Genomic DNA, 18,536 nt, shown 5'->3' with positions numbered 1-18,536 from the left:
AAGTGTAGAGGGGTCTCAGAGGTAGGAATGGGGTAGAGGGGCCATAGAGCTATGAAAAGGGTAGAGGGGCCTCAGAGGTAGGAACAGGGGGTAGAGGGGGCCATAGAGCTAGGAAAAGGTAGAGGGGTCTCAGAGGTAGGAATGGGGTAGAGGGGCCACAGAGCTAGGAAAAGATAATTACAATAAGGCGTAAATTTAAAAAGGAAAGATGTTTGGGAGTTGCTGGGAGCCGCTCTGGCCCTCCCCTCTCTATGGTGAAGCCGGAAAGAGGAAGCTGGCGGGGAGACCATCGAGAGGGGCGCTCGGGTGCCGCTCTAGGCTTCCCTCTCGCCGCGTCCTCCTCGGGGGCGGTCACGTGCGGGGGCGGGGCCTGGCCCGGCGGGGCGGGGCGCGGCTGGCTGGCTGGCTCAGTCGCCTCAAGTTGGCCGGGCAGGAGGGAGGCCGGCGGGGCAGGAGCCATGGAGAAGCCGCGGCGGCTCGTGGTGGTGACGGGTAAGGGCGGCGGCCTGGAGCCAGAGGAGGGGGCCGGGTTGGGTTTTTAGGGGGGGGGGCGAATTCCTGAGGGGGGGAAGCATTTAAGGGCCGAACTTTGTCCCCCCTGGAAATGCGCCCCCCACCTCCCGCGACCCCCGCCTCTGGTTCCCCCCGCCTTTGGTTCCCCCTCCCTCCCCCTTCCCAATAAACGAAAGTTCTGACTTGTCACTAACTTGCAATTTGTTTCTGTTTCTCTTCCTCCCCTCCACTTTTTTTTATTAAAAAAATCCACTCTTGCCGCGTTTAATTAATGCTCAATAATTGGCCCCTCCCTCTTCAGATCCGTCCTCTCTTTTTCCTGGTTTGTTTTTTTTTTTATAAACTTGGCTCTTCGGAAAATTCTAAAGAAATAAATAAATGGTGCGCTTTCCCGTTATGTGATTGAAGAAGCAACAGTTTAATTAATGCTAATTAATTGGCCCCTCCCTCTTTTGATCCTTCCTCTCTCTCCTGTTTTTTTTTAAACTTAACTCTTCTCAAAATTAATAATAAATAAACGCTGTGATTTCCCGTTATGTGACTGCAGAAGCAACAGTCAGCCCCACCCAACAGAGCCCTCTAGGATGAAACTCTTCCTTTTCTTCCATCCCCCTTTCTTTCTGCTGCTTCTCCAGCCCTTTTAACTCCCCTCCCCTGAATCATCTCCCTGAAATAATCTCTCCTTCCCTCTTGCTCATTTTCTTTTGACCCTTCCCCTGAATGCCTTCTCTCCTTCCAGCTTTACCAAAGCTCCTCCTCCTTAACCCCCCCCCCCCAATAACTATATTTATCATCGCCTCATTCAAATTGTTACCTACTGAAATTTTAAACCAGATCTTATGGGAAAGTGGTGTGAAGGGTGGTTTGGGGGGGGGCAGGAGAAGAAGGTTCCTAGTTGTGCTTTTGTGAAAGGAATCCCTGGGCAATTTAGGGCGATTGTGTGAGAATTATGTTGCATATGTGGTTGAGCAAAGCTCTTTTCGTTGTGTGTTATTGAGGGGGGGTGTCCTCTTGGCTAACATTCAAAAAATATTATTTTTATTAACAATAAAGGCGCAGTGTTACTGGCACCATTTTATGGTGGCATATAAACAGTCAGGTATTTTTGTTTGTGTGTTGGAAGAAAATCAGATTCCCGTTGTCATGCTCTGTGTTTCAAGGCTAGCTTAACTTGCCCTGGGAAAGTCCCATGGAAATTGGCTCACGTCTGTTGTTGTGTCTCTTGTCTGAGTTGGGGGGGGGCTGGCTTCTTCGCCAACTCCCCCTCTCTCCGCTTTCTGGGGGCGGACTCCTTTTTCCCTGCAGCTGCAGCAGGAGACCTTGGAATCAAATGCAAACTCCGACAAGTGGTTGAATGCACAGCCTCCTCTTAATTCCCCAGATTCTCCCCCCCCCCCAAAAAAAACAACCAGCTCTGAAATCACGCCTAGGGGAAGACGGGTTGCGTGTGAGGAAGCCAGTGGAGTTGACTTACAAGAAAGGAGTCCAAAAATGTTGCTCCCGGGAGTTTTCCTGCAGTGGGTTATTCGAAACAGCAGAGTTGTGTCTGAGAGAGAGGAGGGGCCGGAGAAAACTGGGGGGGGGGGGTTGAGGCACAAAAGGGGGTGGGATCTGGGGGGGTGAGCAGAGAGATGGGAACGGCCTCTGGACTGGGGGATGGGGCTCAGAGGAGTGACGCGCTTCTTCCCACCTGCCCTTCCCCGTCATGGGAGTCAGAGCAGCACCCTCTAGACCAGCTGGGGTGGCCTGAATTCGAACCCGAGATGCACCCACTTGGCTCCTGGCAGCGAAAGAGGTGCTGGTCTTTGGAGCCCCATTGCTGAGATCACCTGTGGAGCACGACTGCCTTGCAGACGTGTTGAAAGTAAAATTGGATTTATTTTTTATTTTTTTGCAGAGGAGACCTTCCTTTTCTTGCCGCAAGAGGAGAGCACTGAGTGCCACAGGCGTCATGTCCACAAGTGCACTCTCTCTCCCTCTCTGTGTGTGTCAAGATAATCTGGCATTTGGGAGCAGCTGGCTTCACGCTAATTAGCCAAGGAGGCCTCTGGTGAGCCCAGGCACCCAGAAGGACTCTGAAACACTCTATTGAATTCTTATCTGATGGCAGGCCTCTCTCCTTGGTTGTGGAAGGAAGAATGGAACACAAAAGGAGCCCTCTGTCTGGGGGGGGGGGAGAAGGGGGAGGGCGGCTGTCTTCCCTGCACACACAAACACACTCTCTGCAGCTATGTAGCAGCCGGCACCTGTAGGATTACCAGGCTGAAATTGTGCTCTCGGAGTTATGGCTGTAATTTTCCTTATTTTTGTAATGAAAAAGGGAGAGGAAAGGTTGACGATGCTTTTCTTGGAACAAATAGATCCGGTTTTTAGGTTCCCTGTTCGTCTGTAGGATGACCTTTGGGTGACCGGACTTGGAAATGTTGGCTAAAGTTTGGCTGTCTTTCTCCCTCGTTCTGGGTCAAAAATGGTGGGCAGGCAGATTAGAGCCATGTAACTTCCTGCAGTCCCTTTTTATGAGCCTGGAGCTGCGTTGGAACTGCCAGTATGAATTCCCTTCCTTGTATCTTAAGTTTCTGAAGAAGTGTGCATGCACACGAAAGCTTATACGCAAAACAAACTTAGTTGGTCTCTAAGGTGCTGCGGGACAATTTTTAAAACTTTTTTTTATTTCTACTGCGTCAGACCAACACGGCTACCTACCTGAATCTAGGTTTTTTAATTTTTATTTGGGATATCTCACTCCAGGAAACTGACACTCACCTTAATATCTAGCATCCCTTTCTCCTAAGGGTGCCCAGACCCCAATTTAATGCTTTCTGTAAATGGGTAACTGGTCTCCCCTAAACTCAATATCTTTGGGGGGGGGGAAGGCAAATTCTGGCACTTCTGGGCACACAAAGGAGGCATGCATGTCAACAGAAGCTTGCTGCCCAATCTGTGCGGTTTTACCAGCCTTGCAAATAGCAGCTCGCCTATGGTGAGTAGAAACAGGCCTCCAGATGATCAGGTACCAATACTTTGTGCTTGTAATAAAAAAATATTGTCATGTCAGCAAGCTCCTCCAGTACAGTAAGGAAAAATCTGACCTCTCACGGGCCCTGGGCGACTTAACCATTAGCTGGGGTGCAGAATCCAAGACGTTCTCATTCAGTAATTACAATTATGGGTTGCTAGTTAACTAAAGTTACTCATTACTGAGCCAAAGGAGCATTCTTCGCAGAATGCTGTTGTAACCTTTGCGTCTTGGGCCAATTCTTACGTAACACAGCTTTGTCAAAGGAAATGTTTACTATGTAAAAAATCTGGTCTGGAGGAAAGAGCGTTGGACTTCAGACCCCATCGACTTGAGTTCAGATTCCATCGGGGGGTAAGAGGCTCGCTGAGAAAGCCGGTCTCTGCCTGCCTGTCCTACCTTATAGGGTTCTTGTGAAGCCAGAGTGCAGGTGTGTGTTTGCATTCTTGTGTGTGGATTTGAGTGGCAACTGGTACAATCATGCCTGGGCTGGCAGAGCTTGACCACAGCAGCTGCTGACTTCAGGGTTTGATGACTGCAGTCCACTCTCTGGGAGGGTTTGATCCAGAACCTGCAGTTAGTGCAGAATGCTGCAGCATAGTTGCTGACAAGTCCCTGTCTGCAGGAACACCTCTGCATAGGTGTTAATTTTAAGACTGCATATAAAAGGCCATAGCTGCTTAGCACCAGCTTACTGCCTTGATCTCTTTGATCTGCTGAGTTGGCAAAGACTTGCTTTTGCAATTCATCATCATCATCATCATCATCATCATCACTTTTAATTTGTATGCCGTCTTTCTATCTTGCAATACTCAAGGTGGTTTACAAGCTGAAGAAACAAAGAATGTACACCGGGGGGGGGGGTCAGCAAACTTTTTCAGCAGGGGGCCAGTCCACTGTCCCTCAAACCTTGTGGGGGGCCGGACTATATTTTTTTTTTGGGGGGGGGGAATGAACAAATTCCTATGCCCCACAAATAACCCAGAGATGCATTTTAAATAAAAGGACACATTCTACTCATGTAAAAACAGGCTGATTCCTGGACCTTCCGCGGCTCAGATTGAGAAGGCATGGGGCCTACTGATGCCTTCTAACAAAAAAGTGAGAATAAAACATAACTTTAAAATAAGCAACCTACATCAAGAAAGTAACATTCAGCAATCATTAGAGTCATAATATCAGCATATAAAAAGTAAACATAAATTCACTCTTGACAATTACAATAAACAATTTCTAAACTACAATCAATAAAACCACGGCAAGCCACTGTGCATCAAATAATACAATACAAATTGAGAAGCAGAGACTGGAGGGTGGGGCATGGCAGGTGGAAGAAGGCCTTGCCTGAGGAAGTCTCTCCCCTCTTGAAAGAAGTGAATCCCTTGCCGTGGCAGGACCCACACTTTGACTCAGAGAACCATGGAGTTGAGCCGGAAATTGACCCTGAGGACCATCTAGTCCACCCCCTGCAAGGCGGCTGTCCCTGACGGGGACCAGACCTGCAACCTGGGCGTCATCAGAACTCCCTGCTTAAAACAGTTTTGGTTTTGGCAAAGACACTCCAGAGCATGTAGAAGTTGAGTTTTCTCTCTCTTTCAGGACAAAGGTGCTTCTGCTGGTACAAATAACAGTGTTTGTGTCCCCATCACTTGCATGAGGGAGGGGGGAATTTAAATCTCTCTGAATCAGTTTTGAGGGGGTATTTTTGTTTCGTTTGGGGGGGGGGCTGGGGAGGTGGCAGGAAATGTATTCCCAAATAGGGGTGGAAAGTGGTGTTGTCAGAGCTCTGACAGGTGTGTCCCAGGAGAATATCGAGGTCAACAGTATCAAAAACAATCCAGTGGATCTTACTTCAGAGTAGACCTGCATAGGATGGAGAATTTTAGCATGGTTTAGTGGTTAGGGTGTCACACTAGGACCCAGGAGACCAGGGTTCCAATACCCCCAGCACTGGGTCCCCTTGGACCCGTCGCCATCTCCTCTCTCAGTCTAGTCCTCCAAGGACTGTTGTGAGAATAAAATGGGGAGAATTCTGCTCACTGTCTTGAACTCCTTGAAGTTATGGGTGAGAGATGGGGAGGGGCAGCGCATGGTTGGGAGAGACCATCGGTGGCTCTGCCCATGTTGCTGGACTCCAAATCCCAGCATCCATCACGGCTTGGCGGTGGGATGGTGGGAGTTGGAGTCGTCCAAGATTTGGCACCCCCAGATCCAGGCTGCCAGCCGTGCTGGGATGTAGCCAGTGTGGTCTCGGACCTGGGAGAGACCCGAGTTCAGATCCCCACTCAGCTATGAGGTGGCCAGGTACTCGGCCAAGCCTCCCTGGCAGGGTTGTTCTGAGGATGGCAGTGGGAAAGGCTGGTGGGGGGAGAGGGGAGTCAGCCTTGCTGGGGGGCACTCAGACCCACCAGCGAGCCCAGAGCCACGTCGGTGAAACCTCTGCTTGTGTCGTTCCAGGGTTTGGCCCGTTCGGGGAGCATTCGGTCAATGCCAGCTGGATTGCTGTTCAGGTAAACGGCGCGAGTTCTCAAATTCTTTGTTCCACAGAAAGTAATGCAAAATGGATCGATCCATTCCAGGCTGTTATAAAGAACTCCTAAAACAAGAATTTAACGTGAATTTTTTTATCCAACGAGACCGTTGACCCATAAAATGAAAGTAATAAACAATGTACTGCAGTCACGCAATCATTCAACCAGTACCTGAACTGGGTTCCGCACAGTCGCAAAAACAAAACAAAAAGAGCCACAAAAACACAAAATAAATAGCAAAAACAGACTGACCTCAGCGTAACACTCAAAACGGAAGTGTGGCACTCAAAGTGGACGCCTAACACTCAAACGAAGCACATTCGGTTTCTGCGCCGAGTCCCAACCCCTGGGCCACGTAGCAACTGAGATTCTAAGTGAGGCAAATTGCAAAATTGCGCCTGAAAGCCTGGCTCCGAATTTAAGGCACAGCCGACCTGCTGAACGGGAAGTTGGTGCCCCCCCCCCACTCCATCCCGTTGCAGGGTCCCCTCCCCTTCTAAGTCAGGAGCTCTGGGAATATTCCTTTTTCCAAATGCTTTCAAATTAAACTCTGAGCCCGTAATCAATTGCAGCCGACTAATGGACAGCCAGCCAGATGTCTGGGCCATGACTGTGTTCGCATCTCTCTCCCCCCCTCTCCTATTCTGCCCCCTCCCCTCCTTCAAATCCAGCTTCTTGTATTTGGCAAGGCCCTGGGCTGCAGGTGAGACGGATCCTGGCTCCCGGCCTCTGGTGCAGAATGCCTGGGGAAAGGTGTTTTGACACCTGAACTTTGCCTCCTAGCTAGATGTCTAACAATAGGGGTGGGTGGCCTGGTGGGGGGGGCGCACCAAGAAGAGGTGTTGGGGGGGCGTTGTTCTGAATCAAGCCTTTGCCATACTGGACATGCGTCCTAGAATGATTCTTTAATGGAATACATCTTGACTTTAGTTTAGAAACATAGACTTGGAGAGGGCCATCTAGTTAACGCCCCCCCCCCTCAGCCTTGCAGGAATCCACCTTTTGCCCAGTGTAGGGCTCAAACCCTTGGCCCCCAGATTAAGAGCCGCCTGCTCTTCCCCAACTGAGTTGCGCCAGCCGGCAGTTCCACAGAAGGGACCACGGCCTGCCCTCTTAGGGTGATTCAGGCCCTCTGCCTGGTTCCCTGTTCCTGCAGTGAAGGAACCGCCAGAAGGCCCTTGGGAGAGGGACCCCGGTGTCCGGGGTGGAGACGCTCCTTCAGGTCTACTGGGCCAGCTAAAGAGGCAGATTGGCATTTGAGAGCGTGAGCTTGCAAAAGTGGCTCCCTTGAATCCCAGGAAATGGGTCTCCAGTGGGAGTGAGTTCCACAGTTCAACTGTGCATGAAGGAGGACTTTCTTTTCTCTCCTCAGTGCCGCAACTTCTGGTGTTAGTTGAGGTGTTAGCCCACGTTCCCCCATAGTCTGCTTTTTAAAATACAGAGCTCAATTTTATCAGCCTAGTTTCTTTGCCCTTGGGGAAACTCTATGACAAGTTTTATATTTCAGTAGCGGACACCAATCCTCATGTAGCCAAGTTCCTCGCTGTGTCCTTCAAAACGAGGACATGTTTGTTAAAAGGAAAGGTAAGGAGTCTGTATTTTGAAACTCCTTTTTTATTGTGGATTTGGTTACACGCTTGCGTTAAAAGTCACCGTCTGCGTGCATGCAAAGAGCGAGGGTGTCCCCTCTGCTGTGGTTGCCTTGATAATCGGAGAGAAATTTGGTTCAGCTCCCATTGAAAGGCGCCCCTTCCTCATTCCTGCTCCCCAGGTGAACTCGGATGCAGCCATTCTTCGAAATTTGTGCTTCTCAAACATTTTGCAACACAGTTCTTCCCCCCTGTGTTAAGGGGAAGGAAAAAGTTGCATGCCTTGGTATCGTTTACCATGAAACGTGTGCGTTCGGGAGACAAGAGCGTTCAAAAATGAGCTTCATTAGGGAAAATTGCTTTGGGAAAAGGGTGCAGACAAACATGTTACCATACTTTTCTGTGTATAAGACTAGGGTTTTGTTTACTCCAAAATAATGTTAAAAAACAGGGTCGTCTTACACCTGGGGGGGGGGTCGTCTTCCCCCATTTTCATAAATTTGAGTCCCCAAAAATATACACACGGAAAAATGTGGTAATTTGGAGGAATCAGCAGTAAAATGTTGATGAATTTTTGGGAGGGCCGTTCGCGGTTAATTTTTTAAGCTGAATTTAAGCCTGGGAAAACGAGAAACAGAAATGGAATGCCTGTCCCTAAATGTTTATGGCCCCCCCACGGAGAAAGATCCCTGACTGGTCTTGGGTCTCCAGCACCATCTCAGCCGAAGGTTTTCCCCTGCGTTGAGCTGCGAGGTGGGATTTTCTTTTGCCTCTTCCCCCGTCCCAGCCTGGAGGGGCCCCTGCAAAAAAGAGGCAGCCCACCCCAGGCGGCTTTTGAACACGTGCAAAGTGGACCTTTGTGTCTGTCTCAGACAGGACTTCATGGAGCTGACTGGACACAAAGACCTGTGTCTGAGTTTCTGAGTTCCAGACGGTGTGATCTGCATTTTAATAGACACAAAAATCAATTAAACAATCTTTGTAAATCCTCCCCCGGCTTTCGGGGGGGGGGGAGCATAGCATGCTAAGCAGGTTCCTGCTTTAATAAGACTTGGGCGTCCTGCATCCGAAAGCTTTTGAAGGAAAAAAGAACGGAGGGGCGGGGGGAGAAAGACCCCCCCTCCAATTCCTTTTCTCCTGTTTAAGGGATTTATTTTTTGTCTTCCCCTCCAGGGTTGAATGTGTGTCTCTCACCCCCCCCCAACCCAGCCTAGAACTGTCCCAACTTGAAAGTGCTCAGTGGATCTTGGGGAGATCCTCAAAGCCCCCCTGCCCCGCCTTGACAGTATTATGATTATTTTATAGAATATTTCTATTGCATTTCCATTTTTTAATATTAAAACACACTTTTATTGTTCACCCTACTTTTTGCTCATATGAGCTTATTGACTTCCCACCTTCTGGCTTTCAAAACTCATCTTTATATCATAGCAATCACACACCCTCCCTTTTCCATTTTTTTCGTTTCTGCTGCTCTCAATTTTAAATAAGCGTAAAAAGGTGTCAGTCTTTAACATTGCAAGACTTCTTACAACCCTGCTAGCGCCGACGGAATTATTAGAAAGCGCCCAGAGCCTGCTTGCTCCTCCAGGCTCTTTTAGCCCATTGAAGACGGATCTTTGCAGAGCGAAGGCACACAGCTCGCCGTTGGCAAAATCAAAATTCACAAAGGCTTGCACTTTCCCAAGCCGAATCTGCTCTTTTTTGCAGGGACACGCTTTTTGGCAAGCGGGCCGTTTCTTTTAATTAAAAAAGTTGGCCTGTGGTCCAGCAGGTTGCCGGGGGCCCAGGTGTGTCCTGCGGACTGTGAAGATGGGGGGGTGGCTCCTGCTCCCCTCATTTTCCAAATCCCTCAGAGGAGGGAGGTCAGAGCAGCGAGTCTCCCACCCCTCCTAGACAATCACTGTCAGGACGTCTAGACAGACCAGATAAGGATATTAGATTCGCACAAAGCGGCCCATTGTGGAGAGGTCAGGGAATCGGTCACACACGTGGTTTCCCCCTTTCTGCATTTGTCAGGTACGCCCAAGGCAGCAGGGAAGAATGTTTGGTGGCGGGGAATGTGGTCTCTTTCTCTCTCCCCCCTTTTAATAATCCACGCGTGGTTTTAAAAAATAAAATACAAATACGAAATAAAATACAAGTGTTGTTCCTTCCAGATTTTGCAGGAAAAAACAGCAGCAACCCAAACCCAGTATATCTTTCAGCAAGGAGTTAGTAAAGTACACGGGAGAGGAAGCCAAGTGTTCAAACCGGAAGGAGAGAGAGGGGGAAAGGGGGTTGAACTCTAAGCACCCCAGATGGGCTGGTGTTTAAAAAGGAGATCCCCCCCCACAAAAGATCCAGTTTATTTGATTTCACGAAATTCATATCCCGCTTGTAAAACGCACACCAAAGCAGTTCATGAAAATGCTGAAACAATATAATTATCCTTTAGTAAAGCTTTCCCCAAAAGTTAACGGAGGCTAGGAACAGAACAAATGTCCCGCCAGCTTTCTGAGCATCTGGGAAGAGTTGTCCAAACAGAAATCTGTTCCGTAATCCTGTCCTCACCGTGGCCGACCAGAATCCCCAACGGGAAATTTGCAAGCAGGATTTTGCAGAAGAGCACATCCCTCTCCTGCGGTTCCCAGCACCTGGGATTCAGCAGCCTTGCTGCCTCGGGGGGGGGGGGTTGGGGCCCCCTCCTTCTCCATGGACTGGGCTGGCCCTCTCTCAGAGCCAAAGCGCTTGGCGGCCGACTGCCTCCTGCAGCAGGGAGTTCCATAGTTTAACTTTGCTGCGCAAAGAAGTCCTTTGTCTTTTGTTGTGGTTGTTTAGTCCTTTAGTCACGTCTGACTTGCCTGCCCTGAATTTTCTGGTGTTTGGCTTCAAGTCCCAGCCTCCAAATGTGTTTGGGAGGGGACTGTGTTGACCTTCAGGCAGGGGAGGGCATTCTTGAGGCGCCCCCTCCCCAATTCATCTCCCCACTTGGCACTCCGGACCCTCCTTAAGCCGTGCCCCTTCTTCCCGATAGTGAGTCCTCGGCGTTCCGTCTTCCTCGGCAAACAAGCCACGTTTGAGTTTGTTTTTTTCTCTGCTTAAAAATGCCCCCCCCCCACGTTGTTCTCCTTTCCAGGAGCTGGAGAAGCTGGGCCTTGGAGACGACGTCGACCTCCACGTCTGCGAAATCCCGGTGGAATACCAGGCTGTGGAGCGGCTCATCCCTGCCTTGTGGAAGAAGCACAGCCCGCAAGTGAGTGAGTGAATGGCGGGGGGGGGGGGGGAGAGACGACACAGCAGCTGGGTGCCCACAGGAAGCTGCCTTACAGAGAGTCGTCATCATCATCATCATCATTTATTATTTATACCCCACCCCACTCTGGGCGGCTTCCAACAAGAGATTAAAAATACATTAAAACATCAGTCGTTAGAAACTTCCCTAAACAAGGCTGCCTTCAGATGTCTTCTAAAAGTCAGGTAGTTGTTGATTTCTTTGGCATCTTGTGGGAGGGTGTTTCACAAGGCAGGCGCCACCACCGAGAAGGCCCTCTGCCGGTTCCCTGTAACCTCGCTTCTTGCAGGGAGGGAACCGCCAGAAGGCCCTCGGGAGAGGGACCCTGGTGTCCGGGGTGGAGACGCTCCTTCAGGGATGCTGAGCCATTTAGGACTTTCAAAGTCAGCACCAACCCTTTGAATTGTGCTTGGAAATGTCCTGGGAGCCAAAGCAGGTCTTTCAGGACTGGTGTTATGTGGTCTCCACTCCCAGTCCCCAGTCTGGCTGCCGCATTCTGGATTAGTTGTAGTTTCCGGGTCACCTTCCAAGGGAGCCCCACGTAGAGCACGTTGTAGTAAACCATTGGGCCCACACTGGCTGGCAGCAGTGACTCTCCGTAGGTCCTGACAGGACATCTCTCCAAACCCTGCCGGAAGGTGCTGGAACCCTTTTCCCGTTTTCATGAAGTGTCCTGGGTGCTTTAGCCGAGATTCCAGCATTGCAGAGGGTTGCTGGGCTCTACAATTCCATAATTCATAACACAGCATCCATTTAAATAAGAATATAAGACGCTGTCTTCTTTGGCCCATCTAGTTCAGACCTGGCAACAGTTCTCTCTCTTTTTCAAGTAAGATTTTTCATAATACAGTAAGGAAAAAGAAACTAATCTAAATCAAAACCCAAAGAGAGAAAGAGAGAGAGGGGGGGGGGAAACACCAAAGGGAAGGAAAACCAAAAAAAGAAAATAAATTTAAAAAGGACATCCAGTTTTCTTCCTGCCAGTTACGTAAAAGAAAATATTTGCTCTATGAAAGCCACCCCCTTTTCCTGGCATCGGGGGAGGGAGGGATATTCCAAGCCCGACCTGGAGAGGCGGGCGATTGGCACAGCGCAGCTCCTGTTCCCTTGCAGCTGGTGGTGCACGTGGGCCTGTCGGGCATGGCCACCACGGTGACGCTGGAAAAGTGCGGCCACAACATCGGCTATCGCGGCCTGGACAACTGCCGCTTCTGCCCGGGCTCCCAGTGCTGCATCGAGGGGGGCCCCGAGTGCATCGACTCCGTCATCGACATGGACGCCGTCTGCAAGAGGGTCTCCACCCTGGGGCTGGACGTCGCCGTGACGATATCGAAGGATGCCGGCAGGTAGGCGGGGCAGAATCCCCGGCTGGCGACAGAAGGAAGCTCCCCTGGCTCAGTGGTAAGGCTGAGCCCCAAACCCTGGAGAGCCTCTGCCCCCCAGGGCAGGCAGAGGGAAGGGTCTGGTCCTTTCGAAAGCAGGTCTCTCTGTTCCTCTGTTGCGGCAGGGAGGTCCGTAGCTGAACAATTAAAATCAGTTAAGCAAAGGCCAAAGCAGCTCAGGACCTCAGTGTCTTATGGACCCCCTCTCACCGTGTGAACCGATGCTGACCCTGCGCTTGTCATCCAGGGACGCAGGTGGCGCTGGGGTCTCAACCACTGAGCCTCTTGGGCTTGCTGACTGGAAGGTCGGCAGTTCAAATCCCTGCAACGGGGTGAGCTCCCATTGCTCAGTCCCTGCTCCTGCCAACCTACCAGTTCGAAAGCATGCCAGGGCAAGTAAATAGGTACCGCTGCAGTGGGAAGGTAAACGGCGTTTCCGTGTGCTCTGGTTTCCATCACAGTGTCCCGTTGCGCCAGAAGCGGTTTCTCCTGCTGGCCACATGACCTGGAAAGCTGTCTGTGGACAAAGGCCGGCTCCCTCAGCCTGAAAGTGAGACGAGCGCTGCAACCCCAGAGTCGCCTTTGACTGGACTTAACCGCCCAGGGGTCCTTTACCCCTTACCCATGCCCCCCACTCCCTGAGAGGTCCAGAGGGCAGCAACACGAGAACAGGGTCTTTTCTGCGGTGGCTCCCCGTCTGGGATGCTCTCCCCAGAAAGGCTCACCTGGTTGCCATCACTGCATGTCCTTAGGCAAAACCAGTCCTCTTTACCCATGAAATAATCTATTGCCTATTAAAGCTGGGGGGACGGGGACTGTTACTATGATTATTTTATTATGCTTTTGGTTGTGTTTTTACTGCTATGAATTCTTAATGTTGCACCCGCCCTTGGATCTCTGAATAGAGGGCAGTACAGTCGTCCCTTGGTACTCTGCAAACCTGGAAGGAAGTGTTCCAGTTTGTGAACGTTTTTTGGAAGCCGAACGTGCTCCGCTTTGAGTGCCACACTTCCGTTTTGAGACTGCAGTACATTGTTCACTGCTTTCATGTTATGGATCGATGGTCTCGCTAGATAGTAAAAATCATGTTAAACGGCTGTTTTAGGGGTTGCTTTTAAAAGTCTGGAATGGGTTAATCCGTTTTGCATGACTTCCTATTGGAAAGCAGCGCGCTTTGGTTTCGGAACGGACTTCTGGGACCACTGTAAATCAAATTAACGCTAGCGAAGCGAGAAAGCCGTCTCTGCAGAGAGCCAAGTTCTGCCGTTTAGCTCCGAGTTCTAATCCCCGGCTTCTCCTCCTTGCAGGTACCTCTGCGACTTCACATACTACACCTCGCTGTACCACAGCCACGGCCGCTCGGCCTTCGTCCACGTCCCCCCGCTGGGGAGGCCCTACAGCGCCGAGCAGCTGGGGCGAGCCCTGCAGGCCATCATCGCAGCGATGCTCAGCGACTTGAAACACTCGGACAGCAACATCAATTGCCACAACGAGCACTGAGGCACGAGCCCCGCATCCCACCTGATCCCTCGCTGTTGCACTTCCGGGAAAAAAGAAACTTTTCTCACAGTACCTTGGGGACGGGGGGGGGCGGGTTTTCCTTCCTGATTTTGAGCCGCAGGGCCCTCTCTGCCTGGTGATCAACAATAACTCCCCAAGAATGATTTTGCACCCTCTTTCAATTCTCCAGGTCCCCCCTTTCCAGACACAACTGGAGCAGTATTTTTGGATCGCCCGGAGGAGTCAAAGCGTTTTGGTTTTTTTAATTGTGTGTCTAGGAATTTGGAGGGGAGGGGCTTATGCCTCCTGTAATATCCAAGAATCCAAGCCCCAATTTGTATGAAAATTTTTGAGTCCTGTCTCAACTTGGGTTTTTCAAAAAGGGCGCATACAAAAACGTTGTAGCTTAAAGCAGAGGGCAGCAGAGCGTCCTCCTGCCCGGGGGAATTTTCTAACCCCTCGTCAAGTGGAGCTTTCCACTCTGCCAGCCCCCAAACGCCTCTGATGCCCTCTTGGCAAATGCTTTGGGGCAGGAAAGGGGGTGGGGTGGAGAGAGGCCTCCTTTGCTCTGACCTAGTGTTTTTTTTGGGGGGGGGTTGTTGGAGCAGATGCCTCTTGGGGTCCCCTCCCATTATTATTATTTTTTTTAAAAAGAAAGAACGGACCTCTTTGCATTACTGCCTTTTTCAAACCTGGCAACTACATACCTCTGCATCTGAAGCGCACACCTTCTCTTCGGCTGGGTCTTGCTCCAGGAACTGGGGGCTGCCTTCTCTCCCCCCCCCCAACACACCCCTGGCCCTCTTTTCCAGTGCCTCGAAAGCTAGATGCTGCTCAGACCCCACCCCAAACACCACTTTGTACCTTAGAATCTCAGCGTGGTACTAGATCCCTTTTCTGAACTTTTTTTGCTGTGTCCTGGGGGGCCTCTGGAGTTAAACTGGAATGGTGCCGCCTCCTTGATGATACTTCCTAAGAAGATTTTTTTTGGGGGGGAGAGACACCTGAGACTGGCCCAGACTCCTTTTCTTGCCCGGCAGAGCTGTTTCTCTGCGGTTGGGGCAGAAGATCCAACGGTCCCTGTCTGAAAAGCATTCTGGATTCTGGCAAAGAAGGGCTGCCCTTACAAGTATTGCAGGAAAAAAATGCATATTTCCTCGTTTGAACATGGCAGGATGAGGCCGCCATGCTCAGCAGAGCTCAAAGAGTCTCGTTTTCAAAACCAGCGCGCCAACTTCGCTCTAAAAAAGTCACGGGGCGTCGCAGACTTAAAAGGAGATGAACCTGAGTGTTTAAAAATCCCGAATGGAGTTGGGTGTCGCAGACTCTCCCGTCAAAATAGAGCTACATGACTAATGTCTTGGCCTGGAAGGAGGAGGAGGAATCTGTTCAAGTGGAAATGTGTGGATCCTTCTCTTCCCCCCTCCCCTTTCTCTCTTTTTGTAAAAGAAAAGTTGATTGCTATTTGAATCTCTTAAAATCTTTAATTGGTTCTGCTTTCTCTAGTAACTCTCAGTGAGAGTTCCCCAAGGGCCGCCTGCTTAGCCCAGTGGAATTGTGTTTGCGAGCGAGAGCCACGGGGTTCGGAGCCGCTTTCTGGCCTCGCCAATGGGACAAGTGGTGGTGGGCGGCTTTCTGGACTGTGAAAACCCTTGTGTATCTGAAGTGTCTTGACTCTCAGCTCGTAGAGTCTACAATGGCTCCTGTTTTTGTTTAGTACAGGGATTTGGGTGGGGGGCGCGATCTGTGGCCGGCCAAATGTCGTTGGAGCCCATCTCCCCTCGTCAATATTGCCCCTGACAGCTGCCTGTCCAGCTCTCCAGTCCTACATGGTGTGACCAGGAAGTTCGGTGAAGGGTCACAGAAATCGGACAGTGAGAAATATTTGAACATACATGCCTTACCGGTCTTCAAAGTAGCCCCCTCATGGTCCAAATTGTAGTTCAGTGAGAGAAGACGGGGCCAGTTTCAAGCCCTGGCTTCTCCAGGCAGAGCTGGGAATTCCCACCTTCCCAAAATCCTGCCAGTCAGTGTAGAACTGAGCTTGATCGACCCAGGAATCCACCATGGAGCTTCTTCCTGGCTTCCGCTGAGCCACAAATTTGGGAGCGTGCTGTTGCCACTTGGGTCCTCCTTTTGGGCTCTCCTGGAGAGAGGAGGCTGGGCTGGGTGGGCCTGATCCGGCATTCTCTTCTTAGTTTCCTTGTGGAACCTCCATAGACAGAGCCAGCTTAGCCTTAGGACAGTGGAGAAGAAGAGCAGAAGGTAGCTGCTGCGCTCTCATCGTGAGGACAGGGTGCTGGGCCTAATCCAGCAGTTCATGGCTGTCTCCTACAAACAGGGCAGTCCTCATTCTCTCTGGCCTGCTTTTCCTGTGTCTGCCCATTTTAGTCCTGTGGGCTCTGGGTTTCCCGGAGAATTTCCAGTCTGCCACCTGTCTCCCTTTTTCCAGTGCCCTCAATCGCCCCCTTCAACCTTGAGAGTGCCAGATGTTCAGGAATCCCATCTCCCATCATCGCCAGTCAATCGGTCAACCCGTCTCCTTTAGTGGAATATGCCTACGATTGTTCAGTAGAAAGGAAACCATGGAGAAGTCGGTGTCATTTAATCTTGCTTTCAAGCATGAGGTTTAAATATTTCTTGTGGACTTTTGCAGTAAAACGAGACATGTGCAATGGGTTTTGATCTGTTTCATAGCATATTCCAGCTGGCAATTTCGCAGAGGCCATTTCTTGTAAGGGAAAAAGCTCTCGCTCCTGAAAGTCCCGCCATTTCATTCTGTTCCTTCCATTTCTGGGCCGCTTTTCACTCGTGCAAGTCACAAAGTGACTTGCAAACAAGAACAGAACATCACGACGACAGCGTAAATCACATAGAATAATTACCAATCGTCAGTAAAACAACTTTTTTCTGTAAAGCACTATTAAAACAACAATAAAAATTAAGCCAAACAGCAGCTACACCCTTCCTGTTCTGGCTGAGAGCTGAGGATCCAAAATGCAGTGCTGGGAATGTCTCCCTTTTGCAAACCCTGGAGAACAGCTGCCCATTAGGCAGAAGCGCTGAGCCCGACTTCTACAGACGCCTTCCTCTGTTTTTATGAAGTTGCTTCTGTTTTTCCATCTCAGGAATCCCACAAAAGCTCCACACTGCCCCCGCCTCACTTTTACATTGCTAGCTAGAATATGTAATTTATTTTATAATCTTACAGTTTTCACAAATAATTTGATTTGGGGTGGAGGAGGGAGGGAGGGGGAGGGGCCCGCCACTGTTTCTCCGAGGAACCTTCACTTGGGTGCTGATTTGTTTTTAAAGTTGCATTAAAAGTCATTTTTATTTAAGTCGTTACAGAATTAAATGCGTGTGTTTGTGTTATTTTCCCCTTCTCTCTCCTGTCCTGTTAAGTTTGCAGACTCATAAAGTACCGGTATCCCCATTTGAACGGAAATAAAAAAGCTGATAATTCTTCAGTTCTCCAACCTGAAAAATGTGTCTACTGCTGGAAAAGCATGTGTGAAAACGCATATATTGGTGAAAAGAACATGCCAATGATAATACAGTGGAACCTTGGTTCCTGAACTTAATACGTTCCAGGAGTCAGTCTGACTCCTAAAACAGTTTGAAAACCAAGGGACGGCTTCTGACTGGCTGCAGGAAGCCACACTGGGTGTTTGGCTTCCAAAAAACGTTCAAAAACTGGATCAATCACTTCTGGTTTTTGATCGTTCAGGAGCCGATTTGTTTGGCTCCAGAGACATTCAGGAACCAGTGCATTTCTGTTGTATTGCAGAGGGTTGGACTTGGTCGATCCCTTCCAACTCTGATTCTATGATATAAAAATAGAGGAAATTTGCTTGCAAAAATGTACTCTGGAAGGCATATGAAAATTAATGGGGAAACACAGCCAGATGGGCGGGGTACAATTATTAATTAATTTATTATTATTAATTATTATTATTATTATTAAGCCCATTCAGAAAATTTGCCAGCCTTTTAGAGTGGATATATCCTAAATCTCCATACAAAAATGTATATTTAGGAGAAATCTGTGCTGAAGCACTGTTGCATTTTGTGTGTCTGTGTGGACACTTAAAATAATAATAAAACAATAGCAAAAGTGATGCTGGGATGTGGGAGCGGAGCTGAAGAGTGGAGAAAGGAGAAGTTGAGAGGGACAGAGACTTGATTCAGACATGTTTGCCCGCTGCTACGTAATATATGCCTGGGAGCAGCCCTGGGAGGCTGGCAACACCATTCGTGGGGTGCAAGCGGACCAGAATCACGGGTGACTGGGAAGGAGACCTTTCCCTTTGGGTCTTTCTCATCCCCCTCAGCCTCCCCCCAAAATATTGATGGTGCAATGTGACTTGGGGGGGGGGAGGCCCAGCTGAGCCAGCCCCCCCCGCGCTTCTGCAAAAGGGCCAGCAGGCGCATCCCTCCGGAAGGATGCCAACCATTTCTGCGCATTCTTGCAGGACTTGATCCCCACGCTCGGGGGTATTTTTCTTTTTCCCCTTTCAAATTGAGGCTGGAGGGCTCGATCCCTGACGGAGTAGTTCGCATCACCAGGCGGTGCTGCGCTCCAGGCCATCCTCTTGGGCCCAGAGAAGCGAACTCTGCAGCTGCTCAGGAGCTCCCCTTCGGAAAGCAGGAGGGGTCCAAAGTTGGGTCCACGTAACCCAGGCCCCGTCCCCCTCCTGCTTTCGACAGGGGAGGCAGAAGAAAAACGCA

The 18,536-nt window shown here is 50.0% G+C and overlaps 1 protein-coding gene across 1 annotated transcript; it reads left to right on the top strand.

Annotated features, from left to right (window-relative positions):
- Positions 1 to 359: 359 nt before the first annotated feature.
- PGPEP1 (pyroglutamyl-peptidase I) lies at positions 360 to 17,163 on the top strand. Its single transcript, XM_083720783.1, has 5 exons — positions 360 to 492; positions 5,987 to 6,039; positions 10,768 to 10,884; positions 12,037 to 12,269; positions 13,613 to 17,163. Exons 1-5 carry the CDS (start codon positions 459 to 461, stop codon positions 13,803 to 13,805), a joined length of 630 nt encoding a protein of 209 aa, XP_083576909.1. The 5' UTR covers positions 360 to 458; the 3' UTR covers positions 13,806 to 17,163.
- The last annotated feature ends 1,373 nt before the right edge of the window (positions 17,164 to 18,536 follow it).

The sequence above is a fragment of the Podarcis gaigeae genome (genome assembly GCF_964106915.1).
Source record: "Podarcis gaigeae genome assembly, chromosome: 18".
Taxonomy (NCBI): domain Eukaryota; kingdom Metazoa; phylum Chordata; class Lepidosauria; order Squamata; family Lacertidae; genus Podarcis; species Podarcis gaigeae.
The sequence above is the reverse complement of the archived record's forward strand: the minus strand, read 5'-3'. Positions and strand labels throughout refer to the sequence as shown.